The sequence below is a fragment of the Cheilinus undulatus genome, linkage group 8 (genome assembly GCF_018320785.1).
Source record: "Cheilinus undulatus linkage group 8, ASM1832078v1, whole genome shotgun sequence".
NCBI lineage: Eukaryota > Metazoa > Chordata > Actinopteri > Labriformes > Labridae > Cheilinus > Cheilinus undulatus.
The window spans coordinates 32134552-32148748 of record NC_054872.1 but is presented as its reverse complement, the minus strand read 5'-3'; the positions used below and the strand labels follow the sequence as shown (position 1 = coordinate 32148748).

The 14197-nt window shown below is 40.2% G+C and overlaps 1 protein-coding gene across 1 annotated transcript in view; it reads right to left on the bottom strand.

The window, feature by feature from the left end:
- Positions 1-13987, bottom strand: part of ephb6 (eph receptor B6) — a 34492-nt gene extending 20505 nt beyond the window's left edge. Inside the window, exons 1-3 of the mRNA XM_041794149.1 lie at positions 13565-13987; positions 11306-11475; positions 10918-11213 (exon numbers count right to left, since the gene is read on the bottom strand). Coding sequence (XP_041650083.1) covers positions 10918-11213; positions 11306-11475; positions 13565-13678 — 580 coding nt within the window. The 5' untranslated portion in view covers positions 13679-13987. The remainder of the gene's footprint in view (positions 1-10917; positions 11214-11305; positions 11476-13564) is intronic.
- Positions 13988-14197: the final 210 nt, after the last annotated feature.

Genomic DNA, 14197 nt, shown 5'->3' with positions numbered 1-14197 from the left:
GACTGGCTGAGGATCGGAGTCAAAATAAGGGCTGATGCCATAACTTGGCACAACAGACTGTATGAGTCAGCAACATCACCCATTGGTTTCTAAAGCACTCCTTTGTGACCTCTTGTTGTTGGTTAACATAATGGAAATGCTATTTGAAAGTTTCTTTGAGACAACATAGAAATAGGGAAAGAGCTGAGGCTGAGGCAGCCCAAGCCTCCTGTAACAAACAGCTTTAATGCACCCACCCATCAGTCACATCAGCCACCTCGCCTCTATCAGCATTTCTCAACCTTTTTTCTGTCAAGGCCTTCAGAAATTTGAAAAATCTCTAGTCACCCCAAACAAAATGTACTGTTTAAAATATTCTACATCCTTATGACTGTCGAGGGATTCATTTAGCACTAACATTAAAAACACATATCCCTTAAACAATCTGTTAAAACAATTAAAATACCTTTATTTTGACAGATTGGTGGTGTTGGAGTTCCCAAACTTTTCAGCTTGCAATCCCCAAAATGACAGTGACAAAGACCAGGGACCCCCACTGTCCCTAAAAGCAATGTGCGTTCAAAAAACAGTCATGTGCAGATTTCAATTTTAAGGATTATTTAACATTACTCTGATTTTAGCATTAAAACTCACCAAATGACCATGTCTGTATTTTTAAACTGAACTAATTCTATGTATATATTTCAACAAAATTGGTAAAATATACAATTTAAAACCAATAAGAAATATTCTTTAATTTTTGGAAGGCTTCTTTGCAACCGCCACTTTAGGAAGCACTGGTGTAGACCTTAAAAACACACTTTTGGCACACCTGCAAAACAACGCTGATGTGATAACAGGAAAAGGGCATATGAGACTACTTTGATAAACTACGCTGAGATAATTAATATTCTGCACATTCATGGTAGTTCTTGGTTGATTCAAAGCATTTTGAAAGGCAACCCTGACTATACTAGAACCCCCCCCCACCCCCCACCCTGGTTGACCATGTCCTATATTTAATAACCTATCCTTTAAATAACATAAACTGGGAGCTATGAGAAAAATCACCTCCCAAAATGAGCTACATAGGCTAAAGTCCCACTGCAGGCCTTAATGCTCAATTAAGGGATGCTCCTAGACATCTTTTTCCCCATTCAGCTAGACGTCCATCTAAATTGTGTTTAACTGAGTAGACAAAAGAGAAGAAAATCCTTAGAAAACAGTCAAATTCCTCACAGGACCACTGTGTTAGTGGATCTGACGTGAGCCTGATATACTCTGTACAGCGTGGCTAACATTATCAGCTAGCTCTGTCAGCCTTCGCTCCTCTTTGCAGATTATTATTTGTGGCCTCGACAGCCTACATACCATTTTATTTCCATTTATCACCTATAAAACTGTCATGAAACGCTGTTCCTACACGCTTATAGCTAAGCTTCTCATGTTTACATCCGGTGAAGTGCCAGGGTAAACCTCAGACAGGAAGGCGGTTAACTGAAGCTATAGCGGCTCCTAGTGGCAGGAGGTTCATCACGTTTTAAAAGAATATTAGAGATTGGGAGTTTAAGCCTGTGTTTATGAAAAATTATTGGTTATTAGTTTAACCGACTCATAAATCTTGCACAGACTAATTTGATAATAGAATTTAACAGTTTAATCACTCGCAGCCCTATCTCAAGTTTGATCTTTTGCTGAAATATGATTTTTTGGTTCGGCTGTTCACACTGCCCCCGCGACCCCAAACAGGATAAGCGGTGTAGAAAACCGATGGATGGATGTTCACACTGCAGTAAAATTCCATGTATCTGATTTAGAAGCACATTGACCTAAATCTGGCATGAAAAGACCAGATCCAGACTTTAGCTATGTGACTCACCTATGAGCCAAAAAACCCCAGAAAAATCAGATATGAGTCACTTTTAACTGCAGTGTGAACTTAGCCTTAGACCAACTATGCTTGTTTTTTTAACCAGGCTGTAAACATGTAAATGTAGACTCAACTTGAACATGTGTTTGTTTTACTTCAGGGTTTTTTTTTTGCAGCCTGCATCAAGTTGACATTTGAGGAACTGCATCGGCTTCATTCTTCAACACTGGAGGTAACTCACTTGCCAAGTACACAGAACATGTTACTCAACCACTGAGCTAATCTGGTGTCTCAGAGTCACTGCTTGAGGCAAAAATGTATCAACACACTGAAATAATTTTTCCAAAGGTGCAACATGCTCTCCAGTACAGACAGTGTCAGACTATGATGATCCAGACAAGTCAGATGATGTAGCTGGGTGTGATCAGGTTCATTTATCCTCATTACTTGGCTCCACCCCAACAACAACAACATCTATAAAGCCAACAAGTCGATAGTGCATCTCATTGATCATTTCACTCAACTGTGTTTTGCTCAAAGTTTGACCTTTATTAATAGACTGGAAAGGCAACTAAATGTCAACAGTGCCGATATGTTTGCAATTGACATATCAACTCGAGGATTATTAATGAAAAAAGAAGGTTAAACTTTGATTATTTCATATAAGAGCCAAATGAGAACAGTTAGTTTAGTTGTGTTGTCTGCTGTGAGGTAGATATTCAGACTGTCTGGTGAAAAGTGTTTCGTTTTAGGACCAGAGTACAGTCACCCATCACACTCAGAATAATATCACACTTGCAGTCTTCCTTCTCCGGCCAAATGTTCGTGTTTTCTCTCCACAACAAGCCTCGGGATGCCTGGTGGTTGTGTTTGTGCTCTGAGTGCTCTGGGTGATAAATCAGGACAATCTGACAAGTCCCTGACAGACACACGTCACACAAAAATGCTCACATGGGTTCAAATTAAATTAAAGCCCATTTCAGCATTCAGCATTAATCTCCTGTCCCAAATCCTCGACAGTGGCTGCATGGGGCTTACAGTTTGGAAGGAATCAAATGTAGTCCGAGCCAGCATGGACCAGCTCACCCGGAGAGCCCAGAAACTTAAAGAGTGCTTCATGTTTGGTTGAACAGGTGCATTTGTGTCTCATGCTCAGTCATGTTTCTGCCCATGCCCTCCAACTCTCTGTCTCCCCTGTGGGAGGAAAATGTCAAAGAGGAAAGAAGCCCTTCTGCTGTTTGTCTAGAAAAAATAAAATAACAGCAGACGGCTGCTGTTTGTCGTCCGCCCCTGTCCTTATCATTATTCAAAGGACCGAAGACGGGGCCCACACTGAGCTTTGAATGCCAGCGATCATGTAGAAGCTGGATGCTCTCTGTTATGAACAGCTTTGTAAATAATTGAGGTTTGTTCTTTTAATGTCTGTCTGCCAAAATGCTGCCTGCGTTTCTCGAAGTGTTTGATGTCTCACTTTGCTAATTAATTTATCATCAGTCCAAATGGTGCCATGTTGTTTGGTGAAGTCTAAATTATTAGAATAATTACACATCAAGTACATGAACAGGAAGCTGTGAAGTTTTACTCACTTCTTCCTCTCAAGTGTTGCTGCCATATCAGAGATTCATTTCACTGCAGACTAATGTGATCTGTTGATTGCACAGTGGGTAAACATCACAATAAAAACACTTTAATGCTACTGTAAAATATTTTAGTCAGGTCAAAGTGATCTAGTTAGCTTTAGCTAGTTACTGGTAGCTAGCACCAAGATAAACTGTTACTTTCTCTAAGTGTTGTAGGGCAGTAAAAGGTAGTCATATGAACAGTGCAGACCAAGAATTTGATCAGGACTGTGAGCCTGAACTGATGAAAATATCTAGAAACCAGACTAGTAATCATGGGATCTGACTTTAACCATTTATCTAGCTAATCGTGCACATCCCTATTGGTCTACTCCCTCATTTTCACATGTCTGCTGTCTTTTTGAAAAATATGGCTTTCTCCTCTACCTATTATTTCATGGTGTCATGTGCAGTTTCGTCGCTTTCCACATCCCATCAGCCTCAGATGACATCTACAGCCATCATCCAATCAACCCCAGTCTTAGCAGCTGATCAGCCTTAACTCTCATCAGCCTCAGATGACACATCAAAACCACCAGTGTCTGATGTCCAGAGGAGGACAGACCCTGCTGCCACTCAGGACAGACACTGTTCCCCGTTGTGGAAGACCAATTAACAATAACTCAGTATCACATCTATGAAAAATAAATTTTTCTTTGATTCATATTTTAGTCTCTGCTGACTGACTTATTTTTAGAAATCTGTCTGGATCAAACCGTTGGCCGTCAGAGAGAAAAATCTTCATTTCAGTTATCTATAGCCAACCGCACAGAAGGCACTGATAGTGGTAGGTCCTTTTGGACAAATGCATCAAATTTAACATTAAATGAATGGAGCATGAAAGCAGTTTGCAAGTTCACTCCTGCACATTATTTTATCTGTTAAGTCTTAAGTCCGTGCCAGATTAATCTACTTCCACAACTTAAGAAATTCATTATGGATGCCCATGGACCTCTTAAATCCTAAAATAGAAAGCTATTAAAGCTGAGTGTAGTTAAAGGCAGTAATTTAGCACTGAAATTCATTTTCACATGAGACTAGGAGGAGGGGGGAGTCCCTTATTTGTCGCTAAAAATGATGTCTTGCTTGAGGGGCTAAAGCTGTGCTGGTTGTAGTATTCTCGCTTGGGTTTTAAACAGCATTCACTTACACTGCAGTGATTTACTTAAGCAGCAAAAAGGTTGAAAAAAAATAGAAGAAAGTATGAGTATTTCAATAAACACTGAAAGGGTGCTGAGTTGTATGCTAAGAGGAAAGATGTGGGCTGCGAGGACTTGAAGTAAAAGAAAATAAATGCCAGTCAACTTTTCAATATTTTTTTTCTTTCTCAGAAGTATAAAAGAGCAGAAAAACAATGAACAATTTTCAGAATGCTGTCTTAATTATGGCTTTCCAGTTCTGCATAAATTAAGCACAGAGCAGAATTTTCTTTCTGTGAACTCTCATTAAGTCCATGGTGTCAAACAAGAACGAAATGTCCAAGTTAAGAAAAGTTCAGTGCTCTACTTTCTGGTAAAAACTAGGATCGGCTACTGTTAATAATCCTCCGCGACTGCACCGCCAGTCAACCATCTGCCTCTTTCTTCCACAGTCCCAGGGAGCCGGCGAGGACAACAATGTGATGATGCCACCGTACATCATTAGTCAGTGAAGTGATCAACAAAACACAATCATACGAAACAAAAAAGTCTGAGCAGCGTGGGCATGCAGCTCTGCATTCATAGACAGTCAGCGGAAGCCTGTGAGCAGTTTCAAGGGCTGATTTGTCAGTAAATATCAATCAAACGCGGACAAACATGAGTGGGCGGGCCAAGTGCAGATGTAAAGTATGAACACATTACACAGCTGACTTGGCAGGACTGGGGGATTAATTGAGCTGGAGTTAGTTAGACTTTAAGGGAGATTGAGCAATTATGTCCACAGAAATTCTTTGTAGACTTTTTTTCGCCTGCAATCCTGCAATTTTCATCCTAAAGCATATACAGACTACACACGTCAGCTCAACAGTTAGATACACACAAAGAGAAACACACTTCAATCCACTCTTTTTCCTTCTCACGCTCAGATTTTGTGCCTGCTCAGTTCTTAAAGTCATTAACCGGCATCCTCCCATCTCTCTCTCCCTCCACCTCTCTCTGTTTCCCCTCCTCTCCGCCTCTCTCCCCCTGCGGTTCCTGTCACTTGTTCACAGACGAGTGGCCATTACATCGCCATGACCTAAATGTGTCACATCCCTCCCACTATGACTCTCTCTCCCTCTCTTTTCCTCTCTCTCTCCTCCTTCTCCTTTTCTCTCTCTCTTTATATCTCTTCCTGTCTGTCTGGGCATCCATCAAATTTTTTGCTCCTTTTTTTTCTTTCTCACCCCCCCATTTACACCCACTTTAAGAGGGGGAAACGCTTTTGACCGGTTTTATGCAAATGTTGACCCCGCTGCTTCTTCCCTCCGATCCTAAGCAGCTCTGTATCACAGCATGTGCGTCTATGAAACTCATGACAGACGATATGTGCAAATGTTGCATCACTACAAATCCCCAAATCCTCTGCTTTGATACGATACTGCCTCTCTTCTTTTTATCTCATCCCTTTCTGACCTGTCTGCCCTCCTTTCCCCCGGCTCTCTTCATCAAACACAGCTGTGTAACAGAGCGATAGAAGCCTCGCTCTGTATTGATCCAGACGCTGGGAATCTGAGGAAAATCCAAAAAGAAGTGAGCTGATAGGACGACTAGACCGGCCTATTATTTGAAAAATAAGGGTAATTCTCACGAAACAAATTAAATCATATATAGAGGCTGTGATCTGCTAGAACAAGCCAACAATTTAGAAAAAAAACAACAAATCAAAGATTCAGTTGTTAGATTTAGATGAAATGATCATTATTACATTGCATCCACAATTATTTTAACAGACCTTCAGTTCTCATTTACTGCATTTTTTACATTCCTGTGAAGATTTTCATATTGTTTTCTGACTTTTTTGATTTTCTGAGGTCGGTAACTGTTTCATTTATATAAAGTAATTTATTTATTTAAATGGTAAAAGATGTTTAATAATGTGTTAATAACACATTAACTTCAATTCGTTTTAACGCCACTATTTTTTTGTCCCACAATTAACACACACATTCTGTATGACCCTTGACTCATCCCGTAGTTTGCGAGATCAGGAAACAGCCTTTGTGTTGTTGTTAGCAAGCGAGCAGAAATGGATAGAGGTCAGGGACTTTTGAATGCAACTTCAACTTTAAGACCATGCCAAGTAAGTTATTTGCCCTTACTGTCAATGTGAACTGAGTTACCCGGAGTTCGTAGGGTCTTAAATACCCCGTACCACTTGCTGGCCAAGCACACTGCTAATGCAGAGAGCTGCCCCCCTAGCCAGACACGGGCCATGCTGGATTGTTTACAACGATGACCCTCAGACAACTCTGCAAGCATCAAACTTTCATCAGTGGTTGCTAAATGAGTGGCTATAGATTGTAGGAAGATGAGGCTCTTTTAGACATAATTTGCATTCAACAGTTGCACTGATGAACTTTCTTCGACAGTCATTATTGTAAGTAAAATACGAAAAGGCTCTCTTCTTCATGTCTGCTTTTTTGTACCATCCTGTTTTGAGCCCTCTTGGTGTAAAGGGATGTTTCTGTGGGTCTTTATTTCCCCCATGTGAGGTTGAAATTCTCTGCTTTATGTGTGAAGGGTCCAGGGAATAAACTTTATTGGTTTAAAACTTAACTGACCATGTGCTTTATGAACATGTGTGATGATGAGATCCACTATTATGTGTTTAGCTGCTGAGAACAGAGGAGTTAACTTTTAGAAGTTTGAAGTTGGATGCTACATTGAGGTATTATTTAATTATGTTACATTAAGGTTGGTATCTCCATCTGTTGTGGTTTGTTGGGCTTGAGTTTGCCATGTTACGCTCTCAGAATATTTTTGGAGTGTTCAGTATCTTTGAGCGTTATCTTGAAAATTTATTGGACATTATCCGTCATTGTTTTGGGTTGTTGCCATGAACAAACATTTGCATAAAAAAAGCATTTTTGTCCACTCATGTGTTGATAAAGGTATTTAAATCTTGAGAAATATTCCTGTTTGATACATTTAGAACAGATAAGAGTAATGCAATTAGTTTGCAATGAATCACGAGTTAACTCTGAAAGTTGTGAGAATAATCCCAATTAACAGTTTTAATTATGTCTTTGAATTTACAGTAAAAGTAGAAGACCTCATGTCTTAAACCTGCTGCTTCTGTTGTTTTTAAAGCTCCCATGAAGAACGTTTGGCTTGTGTTGATGCAATAATGCATCTTTTCTCTGCTGATATTGCCTGTAGTAAATGCAGTGCTTTTTTAATGATACATCATGTTTTCTTTGAAGCTCATACGTGTCACTCCGAGTGAACTTTTTAAGTGGAAATGTAAACTAGATAACCTGACACGCCAGATGGATTTGTTTCACACATTCATCTGGGAAAGCTTCAATAGGAAACATTTGGGAAAAGGCAGAGGCTGTCACATCTCTACGGGCCAATAAGAGCAACAAAACATAGCCGCTATCGAGCTGCGGGTGCACAGCTACCGAGGAATAACGCGAAACATGGCGACTATAGACATGTAAGTACTCAACTTTTGTTTTTTGAAAAATTTTTGAAAAGAAGACAATTCACTGCTGTTCTTTGTTCTTCTTTAAACAAAGAAATGTCATCAAATTCAGACAAAACTTGCGCTTTAGCAGCATTCACGCAAAGCTCTCCCGCCATAATTTCCGGCCTCTTGTTGCTGCTTGTTTACGTCACGACTCTGCCGCGCCTGAAAGTACTTCCCCTCGTCGCTGATTGGTCCTGTCAATTTCTAACCAGGCCCATATGGTTCAGATGGGAGCTTTGCAAGATGGATTCACCAGTGAAAAACAAGGAAACGGGTGTATCCATCTGCTTTGCAAGGTTATAAACTAGTTTGATTTTAAGAATCTCCTTGGCTTACACCTACCCCATTCTGGGTCAGTTTTTGTAGTTTGGAGGCCATATGAGGCCTCCCATCCTTTTGTAAAATACCTTAAAAGCAAAATATTTTGAAGCATATTTTTTTCAAGTTACAAAGCCAGAGAAGTACAGGAAAAACCCAAAGATGAATAAAAATAGCCAATAGTACTTCATCAGCTGTTAGAAGAGCATCATGACTCAAACTCATCACAGTGAATTATTCTAACATGTCTCGAGGCCAGGTGTTACTCATGAAAAATAATAAAATATGCTCTCTCCTGTGTAACACTTGCTCTTCAGCTACAAATCATGTATTCTTTTATCGTGTCATTTTACCACACAGTAATCCAACAATTCATTGTTTCGGTCCAGGTTCTTAAACACTTAATAACCAAATTAAAGGCTTTTCAGGACCTTTTCTATGACCTAAGCTGGCAGTAAATAATACGATTTTTTGTCTGGCAAACGGTCAAAAAGAAGGTAATTTGAGATTTCTCAGAACATTGGACAGATCTGAATTATCTGGTTTAATGCACTGTTAATAAATATCAATTGATAAGGACAGAAATTTTTGGTCATAATCACCCAAATTTGAGATTCCTGGCACATTTAATGTCTCTGTATATTATATGCATTATAGTGATATTTATCATAACTTGTGCAACTGGGATATGCTTTAAAAGTAAAGATTAAACTGAATAGATGTAGGTAGAAAAAAGATTGGATCAAGACACATCAGAGTCAAAATGCTCTCTAAAATATTAAATCTCTCCCAAGTAAAAACAAGACTTTCTAAGATTTCTGTGGCCTTAAATTTAAAACATCCAAATGAAGACGTTTTAAGGATCTGCAGGAACCCTGCAAACTATAGTTTACTGATATGAAGACATTTGAAGGTGTCTTAAAGAGGCTTGAAGCTTGCTGATGGGGCCCGAGGTCCTTCCTCAGGGATTGTTTTGGAAAATCAATTTTGATGCTATTTTATTCTCTCAGCCCTTATTTGTAATATTAGACACAGACAGGCATCTTAGATTAGGAAAGACTGTATCTTGAGGCCCCTTGGAGCAAGAGACCCCAGTTGCCTGTCTAATGGTGAAACCCCCTGTGACCCCATGTCACCAGTTTAAGACATTATAGACATAGAAATATTAAAACTTTTCATAAACTGCTTTATCTCTGTAGCTAATATAAAATCTTGCAAAGCAAATAGATTTGTCATTGAGCAAATCCATCTTGAAAAACTCAAATCAGCAACGTTTGTGCTGAGCTGAACATGGGCCTGATAAATCAGTGTCATTTAAGGAAAAGTAAAGTAAAGTAAAGTAGAGATTACTATGGGCTGTTAGCAATGGCTGCCTCCAGTGTAACGGTTCAATCAAATAAAGCAATAGTATAGCGGAAGAAGAGATGTTTCTGTTTCCTCCCTACCTTTTTTGGCATAAGTTTGCCAACAGCTTCTCTTAGCAGACATGTTTTTGCATGTCTCCTGATCTGGAGCGGTGCATGCCTACTACCTCATTTTGTCTTACCACTCTGATTGGCCCGTCATGACTGTGAGAGATATTCGTCAAATCACCTTCTGAGAATTTATTTAAAAGTCCTGCCTTTCCCGTTTTTGTATGGGAGGTTTTCCAGCTAGATTATTTCATCTAGATCCTTTGCATGGATATAAAACAATCTATGTGGTGTGTCAGATAAGCTAATATAATATCTTAATCACAACTTTTTTTTAATATGGCTTTCTCTCCACCAGTTTATTCTTGACATCGTTGCTTGTGATCTTACACCTCCCCATCACCACAAGTCCATCAGCCTCAGGCAATCACGCATGGACTTTAGAAAAAACTAACAATATACACAACCCTGACAAGAGCAGGTTAAAATAAGGTCAAAGAAACAAGCAACAAGCTTGTCAGATGGCTAGTGTGTATGGACAAAGTGAAGAACTACAGTGTTGTTCAGGATAAGGTTGGATGCTCACATTGAATATGACAAGTTTCATATTTGTTCGAAAGTGCTTGAATCTGAGTTTATTTGTGGCAGCCCCAGGCCCACATTTGTGGCTGACACAGCTGTTTTCACAGCTGTGACAGCTTGTAAATTCAAGCTGAGTTTTGTAAAATAACAAGAAGGATTTCTCCACTTAAGTGTAAGACTATAAAGTTTTAATAGTCAGCCTGTATCGCTCTGTGACAAAGCATTATAGACATGGAGCTGCACATGAAACGGACAGGCCTAAAGGAAAGACATTATCTAGTTTCATTATTTGGAGTGTAGGAGCCAGTGTTGTTGGAGGCTGCTGCTCTTTTTTAATATATCTCTCACACGTCATCTGAATTTATGGAAGTGCATTACTAAATTGCTGTACAGCTTTGATGGTACACATGGAAAATTAAATGGACTTGATGCAGAGATTATCCACCTCCACGGGAGGCAGGTGATCACATGTCCTTAGACTCACCCAGGCAGGCGGATCCATTGAGGTTCTGCTCATAGCCTTCATCACAGACACATCCTCCCACAGGAACCATCCACTCGCCTTCAGCGTTGCAGTGCATACGAGGGGGCGGGCCTCCCTGTGCTTTACTGTTAGGGACACATGTTCCATTCACAGGGACTAAGGCGGTCGGCTCGGCCCCTGAGGGGGTCGGAGGGTAGGATGCTAAGTAGAGGCTGGTGGCTGGACAGCGGCGATAGAAGATCGAGACTCCCATTAGGGAAACACAGGCTCCACTGTCGACGATTGCCAAGACGAATCTGAAGCGAAAGTTAAATGTTAATATTAGGACTCTTGAGAAAAATTAAATCCTTAAAAGTAGGGCTGAATGACTTAGAGCAGTGATGATTACCCGTTACGTGTGAGAGGAGCAAAGCTGCGTGTCTTGATATTGATTCGTTTGTATCTGTTGGGTTGATACTGGTGAGGTGAGCTGGGCTCCACCTTAGAGAAACTCTTATCAGCTGCAATGGTGTCGATCTTCACCCAGCCCTCTCTGGTCTCCTTCTCCGCGGTGGACGGCTGCAGGAAGGCAAAAGACATTAGAGAGAAAGATCATACGTGACCAAGAAAGAAAAATCCCATGGGGTGAATAAACAAACAAGAGAAAACTGATGGGTGTTAAAACAAGCAGGCTGATGAGAATGGATGGAAAACTGAAATGAAATGAGAAAAAGGGAAAGATGAAAGAGAAGCTGTAGTTTTCCCAAGCATACATAATCTAAAATAGTTCTGTGCAGGGACTACAGATTGACTATGATGTATGCATGGCCCAGCAGGGGATCATGCTCAAGCTTCGCAAAGACTTAGCGCTGCAGTGCTTTCTTCTCTGCTGTGATTGTCCTCTGATACCTCATCAGAGTTTAATTTGCATTTTTAAACATTTCACATCCCTTAGGAGAGGTGCGTTCATCTATGCAAACACTGCACCCCTCCTTCCTTCCCTCCCTCTGTGGCAGCGACAGCACATGTAGCCCAGGCCTCAGTGGCTCAAAATGTCCCCGAAAAAGGAGAATTACAGCTAAAACCCATTAATAAATAAAATATATGTGGAGAGCCAGTGCCAGTGACTAAAAACATGTTAACTGCTTCACTGATAACACATGAGGTTCTCAGAATTTCAAGCATAAGTGTAAAAAGATCACTTCAGCTTTTTTTCTTCCATAAATTTGTAATTAGAGGGACTGAAGTGACAATGCTAGAAAACAGTGAGGCAACATTTATGTGCTATACAACACTGTGCGCAAACAAGACTTTTGATGTGAACAGCTTCTGTAAGATCTTAGTACAACAGTAATCAGAGGAATTATGTAATTACTCCTTGTCTTAGGATGATAAGATGTTTTTCTGACTTTGTGAAACATGAGTGGCACATCAGTGAAAATCTACTTTTCTCTGATGTCATTATGATTCTGTCTGATGGCTGTGTGATAAACAGGCTGAAAAGTGAAAATGACACTAATCTTTGTCAAACTTTGTTGTAATCATATGCACTAAAATCAACAAAGCTTATTGGTTGCTTAACATTTAAATTGTTATTTATCTATTTTTCATTTTATGTCGGTGAGAATGTTTTAATTTCTAAGATATATTTTTGGCCGTTTTATGCCTTTATTCAGAGAAGAGGACAGAGTGGGGAGAGACATGTGTGACTGTGTCTGTCACAGCTAGATGCTACTCTAACCAAATCTTTCATTGTGTTTCTCTTTGCATGAGCCTGGGTTCTGTTAGCAGTTTCTTTATTAACCACTAAAACCAAATAAATGCTTAAACTTATTCTTTAATCTAAAGGGTTGAATAGCTCATGAACATTTTTGTTGTCTGCAAGGCTATAATGCAACAACTAGCAACAGCTACACTTTATGGACAAAAGTATTTGGCCACACTTGGTTATTATTGAATTCAGGTTTTTCAGTCAGATCTGTTGCCACAGGTGTATAAAATCAAGCACCTAACCATGCAGTCTCCATTTGCTGCTCCATTTGTGATACTGTGATGGATGCCACCTTTGCAATAAGACAGTTTGTGAAATTTCAGCCCTGCTGGTTATTCCACAGCCAACTGTAAGTGATTTTACTATAAAGTGGAAGCATCTAGGAACAACAGCAACTCAGCCACAAAGTGCATGTCCTAATAAAATCACAGGGTCAATGACTGCTAGGGTGCATAGTGCATAGAAGTTGCTGATTCCATCGCTGACATTTTGGACAATGCTATACTTCCAAATTTGTGGCAGCAGTTTGGGGAAAACCCATTTCTATTCCAGTATGACTGTGGCCCAGTGCACAAAGCAAGAACCATAAAGTCATGGTTTGATGAGTTCAGTGTGGAAGAGCTTGATCGGCCCACACAGAGCTCTGATCTCAACCCCATCAAGCCCTTTTGGGATGAACTGGAACAGAGATCATCAATGACCTGACCTCATAAATGCTCTGCAGAATGAATGGGCTCACATTACAACATGAAAACTCAAAACTCTTTTGAATAGCCCTCCAAGAAGAGTGGAGACTGTTATAGCCACAACAGGAGGGCCAACTTCATATTTAAGTATTTGAATACAATGTCTTTAAAGGCTCTGTTAGTGTAATGGTCAAGTGTTGCTATGCCTCACCTCAGCCACCCAGGTCCGTTCCAGCTCTCTCTGGGAGTCGGCCTGTTTGTAGAACAGGGTGAGCGTCTCTCTGCAGGAGGGTGACGGCGTTCGCAGGCTGGCGCAGTCACGCATGGAGAATCGTAACGTGACAAATACCCTCGGAGCAGAATGACGGTACAGGAAGGGCGTAGCCAGCCAGTTGTCTTGCAGACGGGGATTTTGGTTGACATTACAGACCTCAAAGGTTCTTATGAGCTTTCCTCGATCATCCAGGACACTGACCTCGTCCCACTGAGAAAAACAAATAATGTTTTACTTTAAGTCTGCAGAAAAGAACAGGATCTTGAGCAGAAGCTCCAAAAGTAAGCACTTAAGAAACAGCCAAGTATATTAACAGTGTGGTATTAACAGACAACAACGCTATGTTGTTTAACATCTTTATCTTTGGTTAAATCAGGTTCTTCTTTTGTTCTTATGTAACACAGACATAGGCACACTCATTAGTATTGCATCCATGTGTGAAACCACTTCTTCGATGACCCCAGTAATGTAGGTCATTTCTGCGTCCTTGTCATCCACAACAGACTTTCCACTGATTAATTAGGTTGTCGATGTTTAGACCAGTAGTTAATTAAACCACTTGAACCATTC